Source organism: Leuresthes tenuis, unplaced genomic scaffold (genome assembly GCF_036924035.1).
Source record: "Leuresthes tenuis unplaced genomic scaffold, fLeuTen1.0.hap1 SCAF_6, whole genome shotgun sequence".
Classification (NCBI taxonomy): Eukaryota; Metazoa; Chordata; class Actinopteri; order Atheriniformes; family Atherinopsidae; genus Leuresthes; species Leuresthes tenuis.
The window spans coordinates 11,235,512-11,258,145 of record NW_027325360.1 but is presented as its reverse complement, the minus strand read 5'-3'; the positions used below and the strand labels follow the sequence as shown (position 1 = coordinate 11,258,145).

General features: G+C 40.0%; 2 protein-coding genes across 4 annotated transcripts in view; both read left to right on the top strand.

Annotated features, from left to right (window-relative positions):
- The window catches only part of LOC140309016 (rho guanine nucleotide exchange factor 28-like), a 33,082-nt gene extending 20,259 nt beyond the window's left edge, over window positions 1-12,823 (top strand). Inside the window, exons 15-37 of the mRNA XM_072386855.1 lie at window positions 544-667; window positions 1,429-1,573; window positions 1,811-1,866; window positions 2,781-2,838; window positions 3,684-3,822; window positions 4,180-4,310; window positions 4,402-4,542; window positions 5,377-5,627; window positions 5,704-5,829; window positions 5,933-6,050; window positions 6,323-6,577; window positions 6,655-6,731; window positions 6,818-6,996; window positions 7,139-7,236; window positions 7,358-7,555; window positions 9,383-9,514; window positions 9,615-9,748; window positions 9,838-9,885; window positions 10,173-10,277; window positions 10,435-10,593; window positions 10,945-11,196; window positions 11,324-11,705; window positions 11,822-12,823. Coding sequence (XP_072242956.1) covers window positions 544-667; window positions 1,429-1,573; window positions 1,811-1,866; window positions 2,781-2,838; window positions 3,684-3,822; window positions 4,180-4,310; window positions 4,402-4,542; window positions 5,377-5,627; window positions 5,704-5,829; window positions 5,933-6,050; window positions 6,323-6,577; window positions 6,655-6,731; window positions 6,818-6,996; window positions 7,139-7,236; window positions 7,358-7,555; window positions 9,383-9,514; window positions 9,615-9,748; window positions 9,838-9,885; window positions 10,173-10,277; window positions 10,435-10,593; window positions 10,945-11,196; window positions 11,324-11,705; window positions 11,822-12,012 — 3,499 coding nt within the window. The 3' untranslated portion in view covers window positions 12,013-12,823. The remainder of the gene's footprint in view (window positions 1-543; window positions 668-1,428; window positions 1,574-1,810; window positions 1,867-2,780; window positions 2,839-3,683; window positions 3,823-4,179; window positions 4,311-4,401; window positions 4,543-5,376; window positions 5,628-5,703; window positions 5,830-5,932; window positions 6,051-6,322; window positions 6,578-6,654; window positions 6,732-6,817; window positions 6,997-7,138; window positions 7,237-7,357; window positions 7,556-9,382; window positions 9,515-9,614; window positions 9,749-9,837; window positions 9,886-10,172; window positions 10,278-10,434; window positions 10,594-10,944; window positions 11,197-11,323; window positions 11,706-11,821) is intronic.
- A 146-nt stretch (window positions 12,824-12,969) lies between these two features.
- Window positions 12,970-21,745, top strand: osmr (oncostatin M receptor). Of its 3 annotated transcripts, none has more exons than XM_072387559.1 (18): window positions 12,971-13,131; window positions 13,211-13,365; window positions 13,499-13,652; window positions 14,097-14,369; window positions 14,460-14,589; window positions 16,027-16,175; window positions 16,425-16,558; window positions 16,738-16,879; window positions 17,243-17,328; window positions 17,466-17,679; window positions 17,964-18,149; window positions 18,249-18,350; window positions 18,823-18,990; window positions 19,235-19,369; window positions 19,509-19,590; window positions 19,672-19,756; window positions 20,844-21,115; window positions 21,282-21,745. In XM_072387559.1, exons 1-18 carry the CDS (start codon window positions 13,044-13,046, stop codon window positions 21,283-21,285), a joined length of 2,559 nt encoding a protein of 852 aa, XP_072243660.1. In that variant the 5' UTR covers window positions 12,971-13,043; the 3' UTR covers window positions 21,286-21,745. The 3 variants fall into 3 exon arrangements, with proteins under 3 accessions (XP_072243661.1, XP_072243660.1, XP_072243659.1); XM_072387558.1 differs by having other exon boundaries at window positions 19,217-19,369; XM_072387560.1 differs by lacking the exon at window positions 21,282-21,745 and having other exon boundaries at window positions 12,970-13,131; window positions 19,217-19,369; window positions 20,848-20,966.
- The last annotated feature ends 889 nt before the right edge of the window (window positions 21,746-22,634 follow it).

Genomic DNA, 22,634 nt, shown 5'->3' with positions numbered 1-22,634 from the left:
TTCTAACCTCATCGTAAAACCATTTTCCAGCTCATCCTTTAACCACACATTCTTTGGAGCTGCATTTGTTGATGTAGGAATCAGCAGTGGTAGAATATATTAACACTTTTTACGTAAGATCATAACATAGTTGTAACGAGATACTGCATGTTTCTTTCTTTCCTTTTTGTCATTATTACCTTTAACCTAGAGAGCCCATTGTAAGTAGAATAAGTTGCTGTAAATAGTCAACACATTATAAATTGCAGTTTGTCAAGGTCATACTATAAATAGCAACCACAAGAGTCCATAGTGAGTCCCAAGCATGCCAAGCATGTTATTAAGAGTAATAATCTGTAGACCAGGGGTCCTGGAACACTGTCTGGACATTCTTTCATTCCGGCATGACACCACTGTTCCTGATTAGATTCTTTCCAGTCTCTTAAAAACACTAAAAAAAGGACTCATTTTGTATAACGTGCATGTCGGTTTGAATGTTGCAGTCAAGCATGGGACAGTGTTAAAGGAGGAGTTTTGACAACTTCTTTCTGAAATATGATACAGAATCGAGGATGAGGACTGGGATAAATACATAATCCCATCTAAGGTCGAGTCAGAGAAGTACAAAGTGAGCCGGACGTTCAGCTTTCTCAAGAGCAGGATGTCCAGCACCCGCAGCAAGACCAAGGTGAGTCAGCACTGCAATAAATGCAATTCTTGTTGTCGAAGATTTCCCCAAAATGGGTCTAAAATGTGACATAAAAACCCTGTAGCTGACCTTTCAAAAAAGTCAGAGCACAACACAGGCCTCCCTGCGTTGTGCTGTAAAAGGTTTACCAGCTCTCAAATAGGCCAGGTCAGAATTCCTGTGCTGGGGGGGGCTTTGTCTGAGCATACTGCCTTCTTTTGGCAAGGGCGAAAATTCCCTCTCTTCAGGTCTTAGCAACAGGACACAGGGAAAACATTCTCTTACATAACATGTCAACTCCTCTCAACAAAGGCTGAGAAACCAAAACACGTTTTACAGTGTTCTCATGATCTTACAAGCTCATGTTTGTATGTGCTTGAAGACATGTTTCCCTGCATGCTCGGACACACAATGCACGTGAACTGCAAAAAAACAAACACACACTCTTAGACTTCCTTGCAATGTTTGATAAAAAAACAAACATTGCTCTGTCGCACACATACAGAGAGAAAAATCCTACTAATGCCCCCTAAGGATAAAGCACTCTAACAGCAGCCGTCCCCATGGACCTTAACAAAGTAAACAGAAAAGCAGACTCAGAGGCCCCTTTATCTCTACTAGCCTCACTTTAACAGGTGTTTTGCAGCAAGCGGAGAGCTGCAGTATGCCTCTTTTCAGTGGTTTACATGATAATGTGACTCTAATTGCAGAACATGTCAGCTAAATGAGTAAATCAACAATATTTATGACTTGCATTTCAGGTGAAGGGGAAGGAGGTGAAAGAGGGGAAGGAGAAGTCAGGATCCGCTAATGGACACCAATTTGTTCCTCTGTCTCCATCTGGTCCAGCTCTCTGTGTGGCCTGTGATAAGTCTGTTTCTGGGAAAGAGCTGTTGCAGTGCTCCAGTGAGTATTGCACTGTCAGAAGTGTTGTCGTTTTATGTGCTTTGGTGGCTGAAGTGTTTAGGGTTTGTTTGAATCCATTTGCATGTGCTGGGATGATGTTTTGTTTAGTAGAAGACATGAAGTCAGTTTTATTCCTAGCGTGATGTCAGCACTGCTCAAGAGGAGCAGGGCTGTTAATTATCAGTTAATTTATTAAATTAACTTGGATTTCATCTGTTTGTCTTTCATAATCTGCAGACTGCTACCTGAATGTCCATAAAAACTGCAGAGAGTCAGTTGCAGCCTGTGGAAAGGTAACCTTCAACACTATCTCATTTGATCTCAAAATCAACAAGCAGTTGCTGGGACAAGTGCAGTGGTCCAGGTCCAGCAAATATAATATCTTTATCTAGTTTGCTTGGGTCCTCTTCATCTCATTTTAAGACCCAGATCTGATGATGTTTTCATGGTTCTGTGAAATTCTGTAAAACAACAACCTGTTTTTAATCTAATTTTAATCAAAGTAGAATGTAATGCATTGTTACTTTACATTGCTCACCCTCTCAACCAAGTTTTATGAAATTCAGAATTCTGCTGATGAAAAAACATTCAAGATTTTTTCACCATAAATCAGTTGTGATCTGACGTGGCTAATGTGTGTTTTTATCTAGCAACATATGCGTTGCTCATTTGCCACATCGACATTTTCAAGACACACAAACTCCTGTGATATTTTTGAATAATGAGGGTAAAGTTAGTGATTTACAATTCAAGTAGGTTGAACCTCTCAATCGATTATTTTGTTTCTTGTTTGTTCAGGGGCTGAAAAATAGAAGATTTTAGTGAATAGCTTTCAAATATCCTGAAGACCCTCAGGTTTTAGAAGGCTTTTATAATCCTCATCGTAATATAGTATATAGTATATATATACTTACACTACACTTTCTGAATTAAAATACACTACAGGGCATTGCTGTTTGATAAAGGCAGAATGTAAAAAGGATTATAAGAATTTGCTCTGTTAAAGGAACTCCCATATTGTGATGAACCCCACAAACAAGGTATCTGTAACCACAGTATCTGAGAGCAGGTTTTACATTTCTTTAGACATAAATTGGACTCTAATACTAACTGTATCTGTCATCGCTACAAGTGCAACACCTTTTTATACACACAACCACGAGGATTTACCCATGTTGATGTCATTGTTATTATGTGTGTCGACTAGAAACAGCCGGAGAGGAATGAAAAACTGATGAAAAGCAAGACCATGTCTCTCCCACAGAGTGAGTTAAACCGCCAAGCCATCAACACCATCGACAATGTCCTCCCCTGTTTTTTTTATTCATTTACCTGTCCTCCCTTGTCATGTGGTGGATTAAGTAAGCCACTGCTTTTCATCCCCCGCTTTTTCTTGTTAAATTTCAATCCACCTCTGTGGGGGATCTGGTCTGGGCTGTGTTCATGTGTGAGTTTGTGCATGACTGCAGGGTTTAGTATTTCTATTGCACTGCCAGGATCATTTTGTCTTCATGATGACAGTGATAACGATGGTGATATTACAGTTACTTGGAGCACTTTCCTTACAGCCAAATTCCCAGTGAGGCTGTTCTCATTGGCTTACTTTTCCGTTACTTTTGTTAGACAGCTTAACACATCAGTGACTGAAAATCAGCCCATAAAGACTACGCGTCAGCTCACACTTGTTTAAATAATTTCCAGACGCTTGCTCTACTCTAATAAAATCCTGATATTTTTTAAGCACAGTGTCATCAAATCACCATTTAAACAACTTAAAGACAGCAGCTTTGCAGTAAATTCAGCTATGCTTACATGTACAATCATCTCTCACTGAGTAAGTTAGAAGCAGCAGAATGTTTTTAATGTTTTATAGACGTCAGACATGCTTCAGTCAGTAACTTCATCCCACTCCCATGCATGTATGCTGGGATAAGGACAGTGGTCCAGTTACATGGCCAGGTCGAGCTGTAACTGAAGCTTGACTCAACATGTGACCGTGCTGCACAGATTATTTAAAAACATTATGCAAACACTTGAAAATATTCATTTGTGGAGTGGGAAAGCCTCCAAGAGTGAGACTGATTCCTCTTCCTGTTGATCTTTCCTTTAGACTCATCAAAAGAGAACTCTCCAGCCTCCATTTTCTCTTCACCTTCCTCTTCCTCCTCTTCAGTCGCAACAATGACCAAAGAGAAAAGAGAAGCAGTTGCCGCTTTTTCCAAAAGCTTGTCCATCTCTATAGACAGCAGGTAGTGTTTGTCAGTTATAGTCCTTTAGATACTGAGTAATGACATTAAATTGTATCTATTTTTATAGATAATTCAAATGTTTTATAAATCATGTGATGATAATATGAGTGACTGAGAACTGGGATTTCTAGATCACATCAGATATTAAATAATTGGGTTTTGGCTTTTCTATCTCTAAATTCTGAGAAGAACATTCAATACAGGTGATCAGATCTTAAATAACAGCACAAAATAACAGCCCAATGCAGTTTCACAACCCAATGAAACTCTGTTTCGAAATGCTGATATGAATGAAACTGGTTAACAGAAAAGCACTTGCATATTGTCAACAAGCTTCATGTTCTGGTCTCTTAACAGAGGGCTGAGTGACACAGCAGGGGTGGACAGTGAGAGCACCATGACAGCTTGTACTAACAGCTCACTGTGTGAAGAGGGAACACCTGTCACAACAACTCCCCCATCCACCGACCTGCCAATCAGCACGCAGGGTGAGGAACAAACACCAACACAATTTTCTGTATGCATCGCTTAAGCAGTGATAAGGAAATGGGACATTGCTCATTGTTGTTGTTCCTACAGACACTGTTGATGCTCCTCTACTGAGTGACCTGTCAGCTGACCTGCAGGGACTTGAAGTCGAGTCATGGAGTCTTGCAGTCAGTCCAGAGTTTTGCAGGAAACATGACAGGCGCACCGTCAAGCGACAGGATGTCATTTATGGTGCGAGCTTTCTGTCTTCTTCCACTTCTTACATACAACCTATGGTCTATACTTAAGCTTTCTAATTTGTTAAGCTGACAGATTTTTGTTTGGCAAATGACAATGTTTAGGGCATTCTAAAGTATTGAGCAGCATATGAATGAGTTTTTTATGATTGGATTATTGTTAGGCTCTTGAACTGCTGAACTGCTTCTATTTCTCCTCATGCGTGTTCTGTGTTCATGTTCTTTGTTCTGACTGTATGTCATACAGATTAATTAGTTAACAATTTATTGTATTTCTATGTTTATTATATAGGGCAGTATGTTTTAAAGTTGTGATTTTTGTGCCTTCATCTGCCACACTTTTTCTGGAAAATTAAGCAAATCACATTCACCAAGTTATAGTGCTCTCCATGTTCTTTAGGCTTAAGACCAAAATTTTAGAGTGGTGGTAGGTAGAGTGGCGAGATAAACCACTGCAGAGGAAAAGGAAGCAAAGGGTCAAAAAACGCACAGTAATGGAAACAATTTGACACTCTCAGTTTTTTTTACAGCTATTTGTTTCTAAATGATCACTCACAGCTAAAAAAATTTGCAGTTTTTTTTTTTTATGATTTCCCTGCAACCAGTCCCAAGTGCTAATCATATCTTGAACAAACCATATACTAATTTCAGGTTCGTAGCTTTTTTTTTTTGTTGGCAAGAAAAGGCTAATTGTCCAATGAGGTTTATTTCCACTCTGTGGGACAAATTTGCACAAGTAAACAGCTCATCTGTTCCTGTGAACGCACATTTCTACCACATACTTGACTGGCCATAATCCACTGTGGTGCGACTCTCCTCCTCCCTGTAGAGCTGATGCAGACTGAGCTGCACCACATCCAAACCTTGAGTGTCATGTCCGAGGTGTTCAGGAGAGGTATGCTGGAGGAGCTGCAGCTGGACTGGGACTGTGTGGCCCGGATCTTCCCATGCTTGGATCCCCTCCTGCACTTCCACAGGAACCTTTTCCGAGCATTGCAGGAACGTCGACAGGCCACAACCCAGATAGAGAATTCCCGAAATTACCTCATTGATCAGATTGGAGATATACTGCTCCAGCAGGTTAGTGTTGATGCGATAATGTGCATAAATACTCAGAGAAACATGTCTGTACTCAGCATCGGATGGTCTCCCTCAGTTCTCAGATGAAAATGCTGAGAAGATGAAGCAGGTGTACGGAGAGTTCTGCAGTCACCACATGGAGGCTGTTAATGTCTTCAAAGAGCTACAGCAACAAAACAAGAAACTCCAAAACTTTGTCAGAGTAAGCTCCTGTTCCCAGGACTCCTGTGTTTATCAGAACATGACAGTAAAACATCTTGACCGAGCAGCTGATGTTCTCATATTTATATTTTCTTACCTCATAGCAACAGAGCAGTAACTCTCTGGTCAGACGAAGAGGGGTGCCAGAATTTATCCTGCTGGTCACTCAGCGCATCACCAAGTATCCAGTACTGCTGGAGAGGATATTACAGTACACTCAGGGTCAGTCAGCTCTTTTGTGTCTTTAGCAAAACTACAAATATATGCAACACTTAAGCAAGAAGCAACCCAAATGGCAAAGCAAGGGGTGTCTATCTTCTTGTCTAGGAGAATGCTTGTCTAAAATTTGTAACATGATCCTGTGGGAGATAATCTAAAGATGTTTTTTTTGTAATTTAGCTCTAATTAAAGCTATGTTAATTTTTTTATTCTGAGAACACCATAACTGAAAAGCTACACTGTGTTAATGTGCTTGTGTGTTTTTGTGCCCACAGAAGGAAGTCAGGAACACTCTGACTTGTCAAGTGCTTTGTCCCAGATTCGTGATGTCATTGTAGCAGTGGACCTGACCGTTAATAAGTATGAGAGACGTCAGGAGTTGCAGGAAGTGCTTGCCCGGCTGGAAACCAAGAGTTTTGCCAAATTAAAAAACGACAAGGTGTTTCGCAAACAGGATCTGCACAGCAAGCACAGGGATCTGCAATACAAAGGGCTGGTCTTCTGGAAGACTGCCACTGGACGTCTGAAAGGTGGGAGCGAGATAATTTTTTAAGACTTTTTAGGTTTGAAACCGCCAATCTTCATGTGCCTGCTCTCTTGTTTTCAGACACTTTGGCTCTTTTGCTCACTGATGTTCTGGTTTTCCTACAAGAGAAAGACCAGCGCTTTGTTTTTGCTTCTGTGGTAAGCACCACTCATAACTCTTTAAAATCAGGGACCTCATCAAAATTTCCGTCGTTTAACCCATCCTTTTGGATTTTCTTTTTAAGGACCAGAAGCCCCCAGTAATCCCTCTGCAAAAGCTCATTGTTAGAGAGGTAGCCAATGAGGAGAGAGGAATGTTTCTTATCTCTGCGTCCTCAGTGGGCCCAGAGATGTATGAAGTTCACACCACCTCTAGAGAAGAGAGGAATGCGTGGATGAGGCACATCCGACTGGCTGTGGAGAGGTGTGTGTACGCACATGTGGTTCACATCAGTCCTACAGTATTTGTCCAGCTTAGAATCAGTGTGTGTGTGTGAGCGCATGCCTGATTAGTGTGTGTTAATGTTTTTTTCACTCATTATCTAACCAACTGGTCTACATGGCAGTTGTCCTGAGGAAGAAGAGGAGGAGGAGCGAAGTGCTGAGACAGAGGAAGCCAGGCAAGCTGCAGAAGTGAAAGTTCAGAAAATCAACAAGTTCCAGGGTAAGAAACTAAAATACCGTATACCTACATTATTTATTTTCTTCTGCACAAAATATGAAGAATCCTTTCATCATATAAATCATGAACAGGTTGTCACAAGCCATGTTTGCTTTTTTTGCAGAAACACTGTTTGGTCAGGACCAGCGAATCTGCCACAGTTTGGAGGAGAAGTTACAGCTTTACGCTGAGCTCACAGAACTGACCCTCAATTCACCAGAACATGTACCACATCGCCATCTCCTGGTACAACCGGCACAGTACACCGACACTGAGACGCCACGTCAGGCCTTGTCATTGCTCACAGCTGCTCTCAGAGAAGGTTAGACACCTACAGAGATGATGCACACAAACAAAATATCAAATAATTACATTCAGAGACTAGCGTATATGAAATTTATTATTATAGGCAGTCAAAATAAACCTTTAAACCTCCATTGCTCGATCGTGCCGCTTCATATTGTAAAACATAAGAAAGATCAGGCCGTACCTAACCCAACACGCCACCCAGCTGCTGGTGCAGTCTATGGTCATCTCCCACCTTGACTACTGCAACACCCTTCTAAGTGGTCTCCCAGCCTGTGGTGTGAAACCTCTGCAGATGGTCCTGATGACATGTCCCACCTCTGCTCGTTGAGCTCCACTGGTTACCATTAGCCGCCCCATCAAACTCAAGTCACTGATGTTAGCCTACAAAGTGTTTAATGAAACGGCTCCCACCTACTTGAATGCTCTCGAAAAGGCTTATGTCCCGACTCGATCACTCCATTCATCAAAGGATTGTCGTGTAGCATTACCTACACCATGATCAAGACAATCCAGACTTTTTTCATGTGACCTACCCAGCACTACCAGAACAGGGGCGTCCCTACCTATATTCAAGAAACTCTTGAAGACCCAGCTCCTCAGAGAGCATCTCCTACTCTAGCACTTACCCTGCATTTCCCTAACCCCTCTACTGCACTCTCCCTTTCTGAACTTTCCTCTATGTCTATTTCTACACTGTCACCGCTGACAGAGCCTGACTAGCTTATTGTTAGCTTTGATGTTAGCTGCATTGTTATATTTTCATTTGTAAGTTGCTTTGGATAAAAGCGTCTGCCAAATGCATAAACATAAACATAAAGCATTATAAATACACAAGGCTGAAAGGGGTTACATTTTTATATGCCTTATACAGATTCTATTTGTCTTTCTAAGCTATATATGTCCGCCAACACTTGTTTTTATTAGTTTTCTCTGCACAAGGGCTGTGACGACATCTTATTTTCACTTCATGATTATAATGGACAAAAAATATTCATGGTAACAATATCATTAAAACATTAGAAGAAAACTTCAATCTACGTTTTCCAAGGGTTGTTTTCTTTCCAATTAAATTACACTTAAAATATGAGGTAAGAAACATCAAAAGTTGTGCAAACATCAGTCTGCATGTAATACTCTTGATTTATTCAGCTGTGATCAAAGCACAATATAATCATATGTGTATCTTCAACGCAATATCCATATTTCAGTCTTTTGATATCATGATTATTTCAATATTAGAATATTGTCAGACCCCTAGACTGCTGAGCGTTGTCAGTGATTTCCTAACATGTCCCAGCTTTGATGTTTTCAAAGTATGCAGGACTTTTAATCAGCTTAGATGTGGTTTTTGTAGACCTGAAAAATCCCATCAGTGCTACATTGTAACAATTAGATGCAGTCTAAAGCATTTGTTTTTGTTATAGTTACATCGTAATCACCATAAAAGTGCTCCGGAAATCTCTTCATACCAGCGCTTTATCAAAGCTCAACTTTAACGACTGGCATACAAGAGCTTTTCTGCCTCTGTTGTGATAACTTCTGTAAAGAAGAATAGCTTGGGATAGACATTCATGTCCAGAAAAAGATTCTCTCCTGTTTCATTGGTTAGGTTTCAAATGCTGTGAGAGTGATTACTGTTGTGCCTTTCAGAAAAGTTCAGAGAGAAATAGAACCAGAAAGACGGACACTCTGACACAAAGACAAAGGCGGCCATACTGAGCTACATGTGCTCTGTCGTCATCAGGAACAGTCGAAAAGATCTTTTTTAAAAAGTGATATGACTTGCCGCAGGTTTATCTTGTTGCAGAAAAGTTTTGACCAATATTTGCCTCCTCCATAGCGGAGAACCTGATTGCCATTCTTCAAGCTCGCGATGGCTTTTCTTTGCAAAGTCAGAGCTCTCCTCTCCGAGGGCCCGAGTGCTGCAGCTACAACAGCCACGGCAGCAGCATTCAGGAGTCTCCCTCTGAGCGTGAGTAATAGAGTTTCCCACACTGCTTCCCACATACTGCTGTATCCTCTCTGATGTGACTATATTTAACATATTTCCTAACCTTTCCTTGTTCATACAGCGGATTATCTGAGCACACTCAGTATGAGCTCCACCTCTCTTGGGTCAGACAGTGAGTTGGCGGGGTTGGACAATGTTTCGTGGAGCTCAGCTGTCGAGCTCAAAAAGGGAGACACCAAAGGGACGCTGTTAAAGGTTTAACCGCTTTAGTTCTTCAGTATGAAAAATGTGTTGATTGATAAATATGCAATATTGTTCCATCATAGTAACACAATGTTCTTTAGGTGGCAGAGAGCATCCAGAGCCTCACTCAACTTCTCTACAGTCTGCAGGTGAGAAGAGTGCACGTCTCAGCTTGCTGAATGAGTTCAGTTTCTGGATCGAAAGGACAGAATTAATATTGAACACTGGAATAAATGCAGTATTATTAAATGCATATATTAATTTAAATAGCTTTGGTCAACTCACAACAACATAATTACAAACCTCAACAGTGTTAGTGAGGAACCTCAAAGGACATTTATGCCAGAAATCGTACTAAAAGATACTAATCAGATTCAAATCTTCAATGTGACAGTGATTATGTTACAAAAGACTGGGTGTCTCCTCATGTTTGTAGGCAGCAGTGACATTCCAGGACAGCTGCTATGAAGTCCATAAGCTCCTTCTCCAGGAGGGAGAAAGACCTCAGCTTCGAATCCTCACCTCCCTCCAAAGCAGCCTGGTATCAGCCACCTGATATTCGTGTTAAAACAAACATTTTTCTGTTGTGCAAGTTAATGATTGTTTTCAGGCTGAAAAAAACTGGAATTCACTCAATCTTTTATTAGGAATAACAGGTAAAAAGAAAGACATTTGAGAAATGTTGTGTTGTTTTCCAGGAGCAGGAGAAGCAAAGGAGCACTGACAAGGTGAAAGAGGAAAAGAGGAGCTTAGAGAGGAAGAAAGAGGATGTGGATGATGTGCAGAAACTCCATGCAAAGTTGAAACAAGAGCAGCAACGCTGGGACAAAGAGTGTGTGGCCAGAGAGAAACAACAGGTGAGCCTTGTGATTTCAATCTTTAAACGTGTGGGTCTCATGTATTTATGAATCCTTGGCCATATGTGTTGTGGTTTGTAATTCTGTTGCATGTACTTAAAGCTGTAAAATCAGAGATAAAAAGTAAAAAAAAAAAAGGATCACAAAGTGATGTTCTAATCTAGACCATCACCATCTCATGTGAACTAATATAAACATACAGGACTACATATGAGTGAGATATCGTGTCAACAGTGAAAAACATAGTAAATAAAGGCCAGATAATCAAGGTCTGTTGAAAGATTAAAGCACATATCTGCAGCTTAGTCTTTCATAAACATAGATAACCACATAAGCCTTGCATGCTTGCAGAGTGAGCAGGAAAGTGTGCTGGAGCAGCGAGAGCAGCAGTGTCTCTTGGCGGCTGAGCGGCTTCGTTACGAGCGTGAGGAGCTGGAGACCCAGTTGCTGGAGTATCGGCAAAATCTGGAGCGACTGAGGGAGGGCCAAAGGAGTGTGGAGAGGGAGAAGGAGAAGATTGAGACCCAACAGAGGCTGCTCCAGAGCTGGAGACATAGCCGCCAGAGCAGCCTGCCAGTCACAATACCACTGGATGGATACAAGGTTAGCGGGGAGGAGTGACAGGAGGGTGGAAATTCGTGATGACATTCATGATGACAGAGGACAGGGATAAATACAGGGAAATATACCTTGACAGCCCTGCTTTTTTTGTGCGGTTTCCTCGTCCCAGGTGTCCACTCACAGCCGCTCAGGCAGCTTGGATGGTAACTGTTCAGTGTACGGAAATGAGGTGGCTTTGCTTGCCTCCCTGCAGCAGAATCACCGCCACCAGCCAATTCACAACAACAACCAGCACCAACATGCACTCTCCATGCAGAAAAAGAACCATGATGGGCCACTGAACAGCTCCAGCTACACTGCTAACCCCAGCCTTAGTGCCACTCTCTACAACAGCCTCAACACATTGTTGAGCCAGACGCACAACAAACAGCCCCTGGATGGTCTTACGTATCCAAACTTCAGTAACAACCACACCTGTTCCCGACCCCCGACTGACTCCCTCCACCCATTCAGCAGCAGGGTCACTACACAGCAGGAAAGAACCAACAACAGTAAGACATGTCTGTCCTGTATATACAGAAATTAAAGCATTACCCAAATGGCTCTTGTTTTTGTCAAGCCTTCCAAAACATGATTGTTGTCTTGACAGTTTCTGTTCTCCTTCCAGCAGACTTCTGCTCAACCCAGGACACACAATCTCCCGTTTCCTGGAGGTCAGAGGGCACTGATCACAGACTTTATAAGGAAGACTTCTCTTCCTCAGCCTCTCTTACCCCTCTCCTTCCACCACAAGCTTACCTCTCTCTCGAAGGACGAAATGGAGAAGATGGAGGAGAGGAAAATATTGTTTACCTCTGAGTAAAGCAAGCTGCCTGATCTGTAACTGGACAAACAATAATTTATCTGTAGCTTATTTGTCTGTGTACTGTTGTTTTATCTAAATGTAATGGGTTTATATAAGAATATCCAAATCGAAGGGCAAATGCTGGGAGAAAATATAAACAGATTGTTCAGTATGTGCCTTTTGAGTGAACTTAAATTATTCTTCCTCCAGTGCCATCAAACCATTGTGCCTTTTTGCAAAAAGTGAATCAGCATTTATGCTCATTTCCCCATGTTTTTTTACTGCTATGTTTAAAATATTTGTTGCACTTGTTTGAAGACACAGGTACCTTTGTGTTACAGACACTTTGTGATCTAAAGAATCAAGAAATCGGAAATATTGATGTAATTCACTGAGCACTTAAAAGAAAATTTGAGTTTATTAGAAGCCAATCGAGCCCCAAACATTGTATAGAACGTAATTTTTTTCTTTATTCCCCCCCATGCAGATATTTATACGTGATTGTAAGCATTTGCCAAACATAGAAATATTGAACATGTGTATAGTTTTAGGCTACCTATGCACACAATGTTAGAGGAGGATCTTATAATTCTACCAATTACTTTTCTCATTTGAAGTGCCAAAAAATCTTGCTATAATATAACTGTAACTGATGTAAAGAGTGAGTTCATTGCTTTTTCTGATAATTTATTACAGATAGATTGCTGATAGATTGCACTGCCAATATTAATAATAATTTTGTTTTAATACATGATGTCTTGTAATCTCTTTAATCATATCTGTAAAGTGCCATGTTGATATTGTAAATAAAACTACTGTGGCAAAGATCCATTCACAGTGTATTTGCCTTGTGTGGGAAAAACAGTACAGTCACATCCGTTTGATGTTCACACACTTCTCACGAGTTCCTGCCTTCTATTACGCAATACTTTCTGATGAATTGTAGGCAAACTGCCATTTACGGTTGACAGAGGAGGCTTCCAGTTTATTTGCATGGTCAGTAGCCTGAGATCCGCTCTGGTCTGATCATTTCTTAGCCAAAAGGATGATAAGTGTCAGAGTATTCTGCACTAGCTTGCTTGTGCTGTTTCTCATATTTTTCAAGGATCCCAGTGACTGCTGTATTGGCACTGGTAAGCTGGATTTTTCAAGTTCTTTTTTTAAAGTTCCATCCTGTAGCTTTACATCAGTTATGTTTTAACTGTGTGCCAGGTTCTCCACCACCAAAACCAAACATCACTCATTTGAAGGCTAATAGTGACAAGAAAAGTCTTGTGGTAAGCTGGCTGGGGAACCATACAGCCTCATCGAGTGACATTTATGAGATCCAGGTCAGCCGCACTGAGGAGCACGCTGTTATTTACAATGTGAGTATTGGAGGGTTTGTTGCCTTAATTTGATTGTGGTTAAAAACTTGTTACATTTAAGTAATTGTGTAGCATTGCCAATGCTCCTTTTATTAGAATGAATTCATGATGTATCACATTTTGTTTGACGTAGATAAATGTGAGTGTACACGCTGACAGTTCCGCTGAATACACATGGACATGGACCTCTGATCTACCTCTAGAGTGTGTTGATCACTCTGTCAGGATACGTTTTTTCTGTAATCAATCCGCCCCGAGTCTTTGGAGCAACTGGATAACCAACTATGGTGAGATGATTCTCCGAACCTTTATTGTCAGCCTGTTGATTAAAACCAAACCAAACACATAGAGAGCTTGTTCCTTACTTGCACCGTTTCACTGAAAAGGTACTGGTATTTTAAGTGCTAGTTTAACTTTTTTTTAGTTTTTTTTTTTTAGTCCTCCATCCTGTCTCTCTTCCCCTTTACTAATCTTTATATCAGTCTGTCTTACTTGCCATCACTGCAAACACTTGTTGCAGTGTGCAACCTACACATACCTACGTCATTGAAATTTGAGATAAGAAACATTTCTATTGTATCCTTGAAGCTTTTTTTTAGCAACACTCCTCCATATTATTCTCAGTGTGACATACTTCTGGAGACTGCACTGAAATATATTTCTTCTAGTATGCCTCCTTCAATGCGACGCCGGTCCGATCCTTATCTATTCATTTAATCTGTGTCTTGTAGGAGTCAAGGCAAAGGATAAGACAAAGATTTTTCCCTTCCAGCGGGTGCTGAGGGAAGGCTCGAGTGCCATGTTCTGCTGTATTCCACCAGAAGGAGTCAATATCACCAGCATTGCTTTCAGGAAAAGTCAATTCCCTTATATAGATATTGGTGCCAGAGTCAAGGCTATTGCTGTGCACAATCTGACAATCCCAAATATACGAATTAAACATTTGTTACTCACTTGTACTGAGACAACAGGCAACAACAGTCATACCTGGAACTATATCAGCTGTGAGTCTGATTTATTATAACTTTCATAAAGCTTTTTCGTATTTTGAGGAAGAACTCAAGCATGTGAACATCTGTGTGCGTATGCTGTAGTTCCCCCGCAGAAGCCTAGAAACCTCAGCTGTGCAACGTCAGACATGACAACTATCACCTGCAACTGGGATTCAGGCAGGAAACACGACCCCAGTGATCGCAGCAAGCGAACACAGACTCTCCACATAAGGTAAACACATGAAACACACGTGTTGGTAGAAATTCAGCATGCCTTCACAGAAGAATATCAGGCATAGATGGTGGTGTGTCTTCTTCTTTTTTTAAATTTTATTTATTTATATTTTTTTTTTAGGACGATGCACTTGTGCAGATAATTAGAGTTCTCAATGAAAAAGTTCAATTACAAAGTCTATACTCAGGAGACAGGGTAGATTCAAACCTACAACACTGTAACAGAACAGTGGATGTGTCGTATTTGACGAATACCATCCAGGTCTTTTGTCAGAAATGCAGCGCTGCCACAGCTCTCCTTGAGGTTTCTAAAGATATTCCCCATGCACTTAGATTCTGGTGAAATTACTGATTAAGATGTTTTAGATTTGCCTACAGCCTTTGGTACAGTTGATTAGGTTGTTCTTACTGATCAATTAGAAAAATAGGAAGGGATCCCCAGTGCAGTATTAAACTGATGTATTTTCTACCATCTCCATCACACCAAAACCTTTGTTGTTGTAACTTGTGATGGTGCTTCTTCCCTCACGCCTCTGACATGTCGTTTTCTGTCTATATATGTGCTCCCTTTTGGGCACATGATACAAAAGTTCAGTTGTGTGTTTTGATAATATTACAAAATTAATGATAAAATTGAATTATCTGATGAAAATGTAGGTGTAGTTTTTGACTATCAATTGAAACATGATTGACATGTTAAGTCAATTATTCAGTCCTGCTATTTTCACCTGAGAAACTTTGCAAAAATAATCCTTCTATTATCTTTCCAGCAATTAGAATTCATGCGTTTGTGTTCCTGTACCTAAGACTATTAAAACCAAGACTATGTCACCCATTTGTAGTTGGTAGAAAATTCTGCAACTCTGCGACAGCTCTTCTCCAGGATACACTCATATCACTCTGATTCTCCTGTCACAATATAGACTTCCTATGAAATTCAGGTTTCATTGCAAAACCCTCCTCCTTTTCTGTAAGGACTGGCTCCAGAATACATTTTCCAACTTTCTGAGTCCCCTCAGCTCTCTTCCAAGGCACACTAATTGCTCCTCACTCTTTACTGAGAACTTGAAGGGACACTTTGCTCCTTTGCTCAACTGGGTCTGAGACAATGGAACTTCCTCTGGGAGTCAGTACAGCACATTAACGCTGGTGCTTTAAATCACAGCAGAAGATCCGCTCTTGTCTAAATGTTTGTGTCTGACTTATCTGGTTTATGATTATGGCTTATGTTGTTCAAAAATGTTTGACTTCTTGCTTCAAATGTTTGATTTTACATGTGTTTCTATGTAAAGCACTCTGTAACCCAGGTTTTTGAAACGCTACATAACTGAATAAAACAAAACAAACATCCTATTTACCTATTATATCATGCCACAAGACAGCTGGATGCTTCTTGTAGTTTCATATTCCTGTCTATGTTACTGTGAAAACACAGGAACTCAAACCAGGCCACTATCAACTGTGAGACATCGTCTTGTAGTTTCCCAGCTGTGCCACAGCTGCAAGAATACAACATCTGTGTGCTGGTGAAGAACAAGCTGGGGGAGGAAACAGAGAGCTATAGCTTCAACATCTCTGACAGAGGTCAGAAGTTCTTTAAACATATGAACCAAATGTAGAATTCCCTGAATATGTTGTTCTAAATAGTTTCAGCTGTATGATCGGTGGCCTAAAGATTTATGCAATGTGCACACAGAAATCTTGCAGGCACTATGTCTTTCTGATTTCTGTGCACCCTAAATGTATCAGCAGAATGTTGAGAAACCATTGGTGTTGTTGCCCTTGTGTTATTTGAATGTTGCAACCGGTTGAAGTTTTTGATAAATTTGTTAGTGTTTCCTGTGTTGGAGTGGGATAGAGTGAGCCCTGGGGTGACGAACGTCAGCTTGTCCTGGAGTGTAAGTGGGAACTTGACCCAAATGACCCTCCTCTGTCAGGTTTCTACAGTTCCAGTGAGCATTACACAGGTAATTCTTATCTGGTTTGATTAAAATGTGAACTAACTTGAGATGACATTTGTTTTGATTTGGTGCTATATAAATAAAACGGAGTAAATAAATTGAATTGAATTGAAAATGTGCAGAATACAGAACTGGATATTACAGTTCCTTATTTTTGTCATTTTTTTCTCCCCTCTGTGGAACAGCTGAACTGTAACAGTGCGAGTGGTCTCTGCAAAGTCAGACTGGATAATCTACATCCAAACACAAATTACTCTGCCAGAGTGCGCTGTTCTGTTAATGGCAGACTCTGGGGAGAATGGACACGGCCCATTTCTTATACAACATGTAAGTACATAATCTAAGTATAAACAGGAGAGTATAAGGTGGAGTCAAGTCCAGATTAAGTGTTTTAAGTCTTTAGTCAAGACCACACTCAGACTAAATTAAAGGCAAACATAAAAGGATGAAAAAAAAATCCCTGAGTAGCCTGAATCCAGAACATTTTTATCCAGAATTAATTTCTATCCCAAATTCTTTCTCTCTTTTTAAAATATTCTCTTTTTTAGGCAGGAAAGAAAAAGGGAGGCTCACAGTACAAGTCCTAGACATAAACTCGGTGTTGTATGCATGTTATTAGTACAAACACCGAGTATATTGGTTGTTGTATAAAATTCTCTTGTGATGACTTAAATGAAGAATGTTCCTCAGATCCACTGGTGACCTTGGATTTATGGAGGAGAATAAAGCAGCTGTCTGACTCATACAAACGTCACGTTACTCTGTTGTGGAACCCAGTAAGTCTTTCTTCACTTGTTATTTCAGGACAAATGTTTATCGCATCTTATAATAAAGGACAATCCTTCATTTTTTGGGAAAGTATATCATCATTTGCGCAACATTTTTCACTCTCAATAATCCAATTTATTGTCAGCATGTTGTTGGCAGAGCAGGCACAGTAAACATCACAGGCTACTCACTGAAGTGGTCACAGGGAGGCCAAATCCGGAGAGAGCTGAAGGAGAGTGGGCAGAGCCAAGTAGAAGTCTCCATCGGTCCAGCAAGGTGCGACTTCACTGTCCAAGCGGTTCTTCAAAGTGGCTCCTCCATCCCTGCACACATCACTATCCCACCACAGGACCACACAGGTGAACAACTTAGCTGAGATTCTCTCGAGATTTATCTCTCGTGAAAACACGTCTAAAAACAACGTGGACAACTCGGTCATCTTGAATATGTGTGCAAAGCTAAAATGTGAGGAGTACTGTATTTATATCAGTGATGTCCGCTGATTGATGTACTCTCTGATACCGTTTTTGCTCTCCCTTCAGTTTTTTGGTGTAACACTATTAACATTAATGTTCTTACTGGTCACAGTCTGACACACTATTTGTGATTAGATGCTTAGTGAGTAAACTTTGTGTCTCTCCAGATATCCACCCAGTAAATAAGCAGCTGAACAGCACCACAGCTGGTTTTTCCAGTTTGTCTTGGGATCACCAGAGTACTGTCACATGTGGCTATACTGTGGAATGGTGCATTATGAGAAGTTTTGTACCCTGTATTCTGAAGTGGATAAAGGTACCAAAGGGAAACAACACTTTAGATTTGCGTGATGGTAAGTTTTTGTTTCGCGATTCTTTTTTGGAACTGGTCAGTATGAATGCTTTTTCCGTCTCTACCTTGGTATCTATTCTCACAAACTTTTATTTCTTAGGGGATTTCAAAGCAGGTTTCAGGTATGCATTTAATATCTATGGATGCACAGAAAATGGACACAATCTTTTGGAGATTCAGACAGGATACTCACAGGAACTCAGTGAGTATATTTACAGATAATTAATTGAGTTTTATTTTTATTGAACCACATTTGAAAATCATAGATTTAGTTCTTTGTGTGGTTGTTGGGGAAAAGAAGATGATCATATCAGCATAAGTACTGTGCAACAGTTTTAATCATTCACCAAAACTCTAAAAATTATGTAGAAGCTCCAGTTTTGACACAAGAGGTCCCCGTCAAAGCCTCATCATTGGAATTTCTCTGAACATGTGAGCAATGATAATTCTTAGATATACTCAGAGAAATAACTGATAAAGCAGAGAAAACAAGACTTGACATTTTTCTATTGTTACTCCGAATCTGTCAGAGCTCGCCTTAACTTGCAAAGAAACGTTCAAAACATAGAAAGTTCATGAGTGTTGGGGAAGTTGCACTGTTGCCCAATTTCTGTTCCTGTAATTCTCTCAGATATTATCTGTCTTTCTTCATCAAACCATCTCTATTTTCATAGCATCAGTACAATCCCCAGGTTTGGTGGAACCTGTTCAGAGTACATCTTCCTCTGTGGCACTGGAGTGGCGTTATAATGAAGATGATCCAGCTCAGCCCGCGTTCATCACTGGCTACCTGGTTACAGTTCAGGAAGTAGGTTCTGATATTCTGCCAGGTCAAACTGAAAGTAAGTCCAGAGAAAAGCTTCCAGTTTAAATAATTCTTGATCCTGATCACTTTTTTAAAGTTATATTCTCTAAACATTCTGCTAAAACTGTTAAATGGGGACTATTCTGGACAGTCATATGTTAAATCAATCTGCTCCTTAGGAGCAGCCACAGATTATCATCGTTTAAGTTTCTATGCTGTTCAGCTAAATCAAATTATGCATTCACAATATTGTGTGTATCCAGATCTGTTCAATGTTACAGTGGCAGATCCCCTGCAGAAGTCTGTGACTATCAAGGGTCTACGCCAGAACCAAGAGTATACCTGCTCTGTGAGTGCTCTCACTAAAGTGGGGCCTGGACTACCTGCCAGTGTCATCATCAGGACCAAAATTGACTGTGAGAATTATAACGTCCCACGCAAACACAAAGACACAACCATATTACTGAAATGCATCTTGTCCAAAACTAGTCAAACTTCAGTAATAAAGCTTGAATTTTACTTCCCGATTATGTAACCCACTGTTTCCTCCTGCAGACTCTGCTCACTTACCAAAGATTCTGACTCCCATCTTGTTACTGCTGGGCTGCACAATTCTCCTGTGGCCCCAACGCAAAATGTAATTTGCGTCATCTGTAAATGTTCACTACAGCATTAATTCATGATTTCAAATTATGTACAGTATGTGTGTCTCCTCCAGGCTAAAGAGTGTGCTGAGGGAGATATTTGTTTATCCAGCTGGTATGAAGATCAAAAAACCAGAGTTTGACAGCTTCCTGAATGAGGTATGGACAAACCACTGACACAGTCAAATCATGAACTGAGAGGAACCAGTCATTATGTGCAAATACAAATGCAGTGCATACTAAATATCATCACAATCAAATGAAAATGGACACATTTTTTGTCGTTTCATAAAAAATTCCAAGGTTATGGAACAAAAACAAACATTTTTTAAAAATATAGATGTAAAATACATGTTGAGCTCAGTTTTTGTAATTCTCTTTTGGTGAATTTATATTAATTCCCCCAAGCAAAATGAAAAATGCATAAGAGTCATGCCAAATGTTTGGTGTTCACAAGTTCTGAGTTAACCAAGGAATGAAGATCGAACTGGTTAAAAGGGGGCTGCTTTCAGTTTCTTTCTCAAAATGAGCTCTAATAGTTCATATTTTCAACAAATTATTAAAAAAAGACAAAATAAGAAAAGCCTGTATAGGTGGGTTTAGAAGGTGCAAAAAACCTGACGCAAAAAATATAAAAAGCTTCAGATTGGAGTGATGTTTTCAGCCTGACACATACAGAGCACACAGAAAATGCAGCTCCATGGCTAAAGACCTCGGTGGACACAAGTATTAAATGAAATACACAAACTGGAAAACTAGAGCTCTTTGGGAAGGCGGTGCATTAGTTTGTTTTTAGATAATTAAAAAATAAGGAAAGATGCTTGGAGGGTAAACAACTCCTTAACTATAGCGAGACAAGGTTGAAGTTTTCATAATATCACAATCGTGTTGTGTGAAAAAGGTTTTTTGTTCCTTTTGTTGAGCAGAATTGGACATTTTATTAGCATTTTTTTTAAATTCAAGATTTGTTTTTTTTAATGCTTTTTTATTGAAACATTCAAAGCTATTTACTTGAAATGCAGGGATAATTCTAGATTGAATTTGGAAATATTGAAAACACTAATTTATCAAACTTATTGAAGTACATTAAGCAAACCTATCTAGATCTGATAAAATCTCTAGCTAACACTAAAATAGTCTTCAAGTGAAGCACAGACAGTTTCCTCCAGCTTATCTGCTCTCTTGGATGCGAGTCTTCTATTCAAACAGTTTTTCTTGTCGTTATACCTTCTGCATATTTGCACAGGCAGCTCAGAGACTGCAGTCTCAGAGGGTGGAGGAATGCATCTGCTGTGACATCGAGATCTTGAATATCAGACCACGGCTCAATGAAACAACCTCAGTGACAGACACACTGTGTTCTCCTTGTTCCCCGTCTTCGATTTCATCCAAGTCACCTACCTGTGTGCCACTCAAGGCGGAATACCATCCACAGTCTGCCATACTGCTGCAGGACAGACCGACCCCTCAGCAAATGACATGCGTCATAAACAAGAGTTACTTAAGACCTGTTGTTGAGAATCACTGAGCCACAACAAGCCACAACAAGTGGCAAAAGCTTTAGCTCTGTCTGCAGGAATCATGTGCTCTCATCTACGGTTATATCTCAGATGACTCTTAAGTACTGTATCTGAGGCATGTCATATCATACATGTCATTTTTCTACACAGTATAAATACTGTGAATAGAATAGACGCGAACATGTGCCTCTGCTTTGCAAATCTACATTTTGTATTTACGAAAAATCCAAATCTGCTTCATCGACATGTGTTTTAGTATGTAAATTGTTGCTTTTAGATTGTTTCATAGCTTAGCATCATACTGTATGTTGCTGAAGAAAACACTCAGCGGTAATCTTAAAAACTTTTTGAACGACAGATACTTAAAATTCACCTTTTTTTGCTTTTACAAAGTAAGTGTTTGCAAAGTGTTTGCAACAGCAGAAGAGGATGTCACTGCAAAGATAGAGCTAAACCCGAAGGCAACTTGACATTTTTATCTACAGGATGGATGTGGAAGCAGTGATAAGGATGACAACTGTATGATGGACACGTGTGCATCATTTTAGACTCGTTTTTAAGTCTCCGGAGAAAACTGGAGTTAAACTTTTGGAAATTGAATAAAAAAATATCTGAGATGTCTATGAAAGAGTCTCAAAGAGTATTGCAACATACTATTGCAAAAATATCTAAATTTTTACCCTGTAACCGTCAGAGGTTTGGAACTTTATCTACAAGCCATAGCATCTGCCATAGCATGAAAAGGCTGATAATGCACTTTAAAATGGCCTTTAGGAAACCAAGTCGTATCTCTACTCTAATTAAATCATATGAATTTCTTCCTGATACCATTGCAGGCTTTCCACCAAACGCATTCCCTGCTCATTACTAAGCTGAGACAGGAACACTTTGTGTTGTTTCAGAGTTGAAGAGCTGGTTCTAAATACATGGAAGTATGAGATCTCTGCTGTGATGTGACTGGGCCAGTCAGCTATGCAAATAGCATGTTAAAGCATGATGGAACAGTGGTTGTAGGGCTGAGTCTATTTCTTGAGTGCGTATCCAGCCGTGCAGGTTTTCTTAAGCTTACTTTCAAAGATTCATCAATGCAGATACATGTTTGAAAACTTAACAAAAAAATACCAAACTCCAAAAACTTCACTTCTTCCGTGCCGATCACCAATTATCGTATGTACGAATATTCCCACTAAGTAAATGGAAACTAAATCTACAACTCAAATTGCAGTTTCCATCCATGTCAGCTCAGAGTCACAAATGCGGTGACTGAATCTTGAAGGAATTTGATGAAAGGTCAATAAATGCCACTGATTCTGATAAAGCACAATCTTGTAGCCATAACAGTAACACAGCATATGACATTAATTCAGCAGCAAACCAAATGTCACATGTGATCACTATCTAATACAATTTCTGGGTTATAAATTTGTAAAGTGGCCTTTTAAATACAAGTTATTATTATTTGATTATTTGGTGGAGGCACTTCTTCCAGAACTCCATCCATTTTCTATACCCGTTTA

What these genes read in the sequence shown, in the direction of transcription:
- osmr (XM_072387558.1), top strand. Translation starts at nt 13,044, where the DNA reads ATGATAAGTGTCAGAGTATTCTGCACTAGCTTGCTTGTGCTGTTTCTC. An exon ending in TACCTGGAACTATATCAGCT is followed by an intron (nt 14,370 to 14,459) that starts GTGAGTCTGATT and finishes CGTATGCTGTAG; the next exon opens with TTCCCCCGCAGAAGCCTAGA. An exon ending in CCCACCACAGGACCACACAG is followed by an intron (nt 17,680 to 17,963) that starts GTGAACAACTTA and finishes GTGTCTCTCCAG; the next exon opens with ATATCCACCCAGTAAATAAG.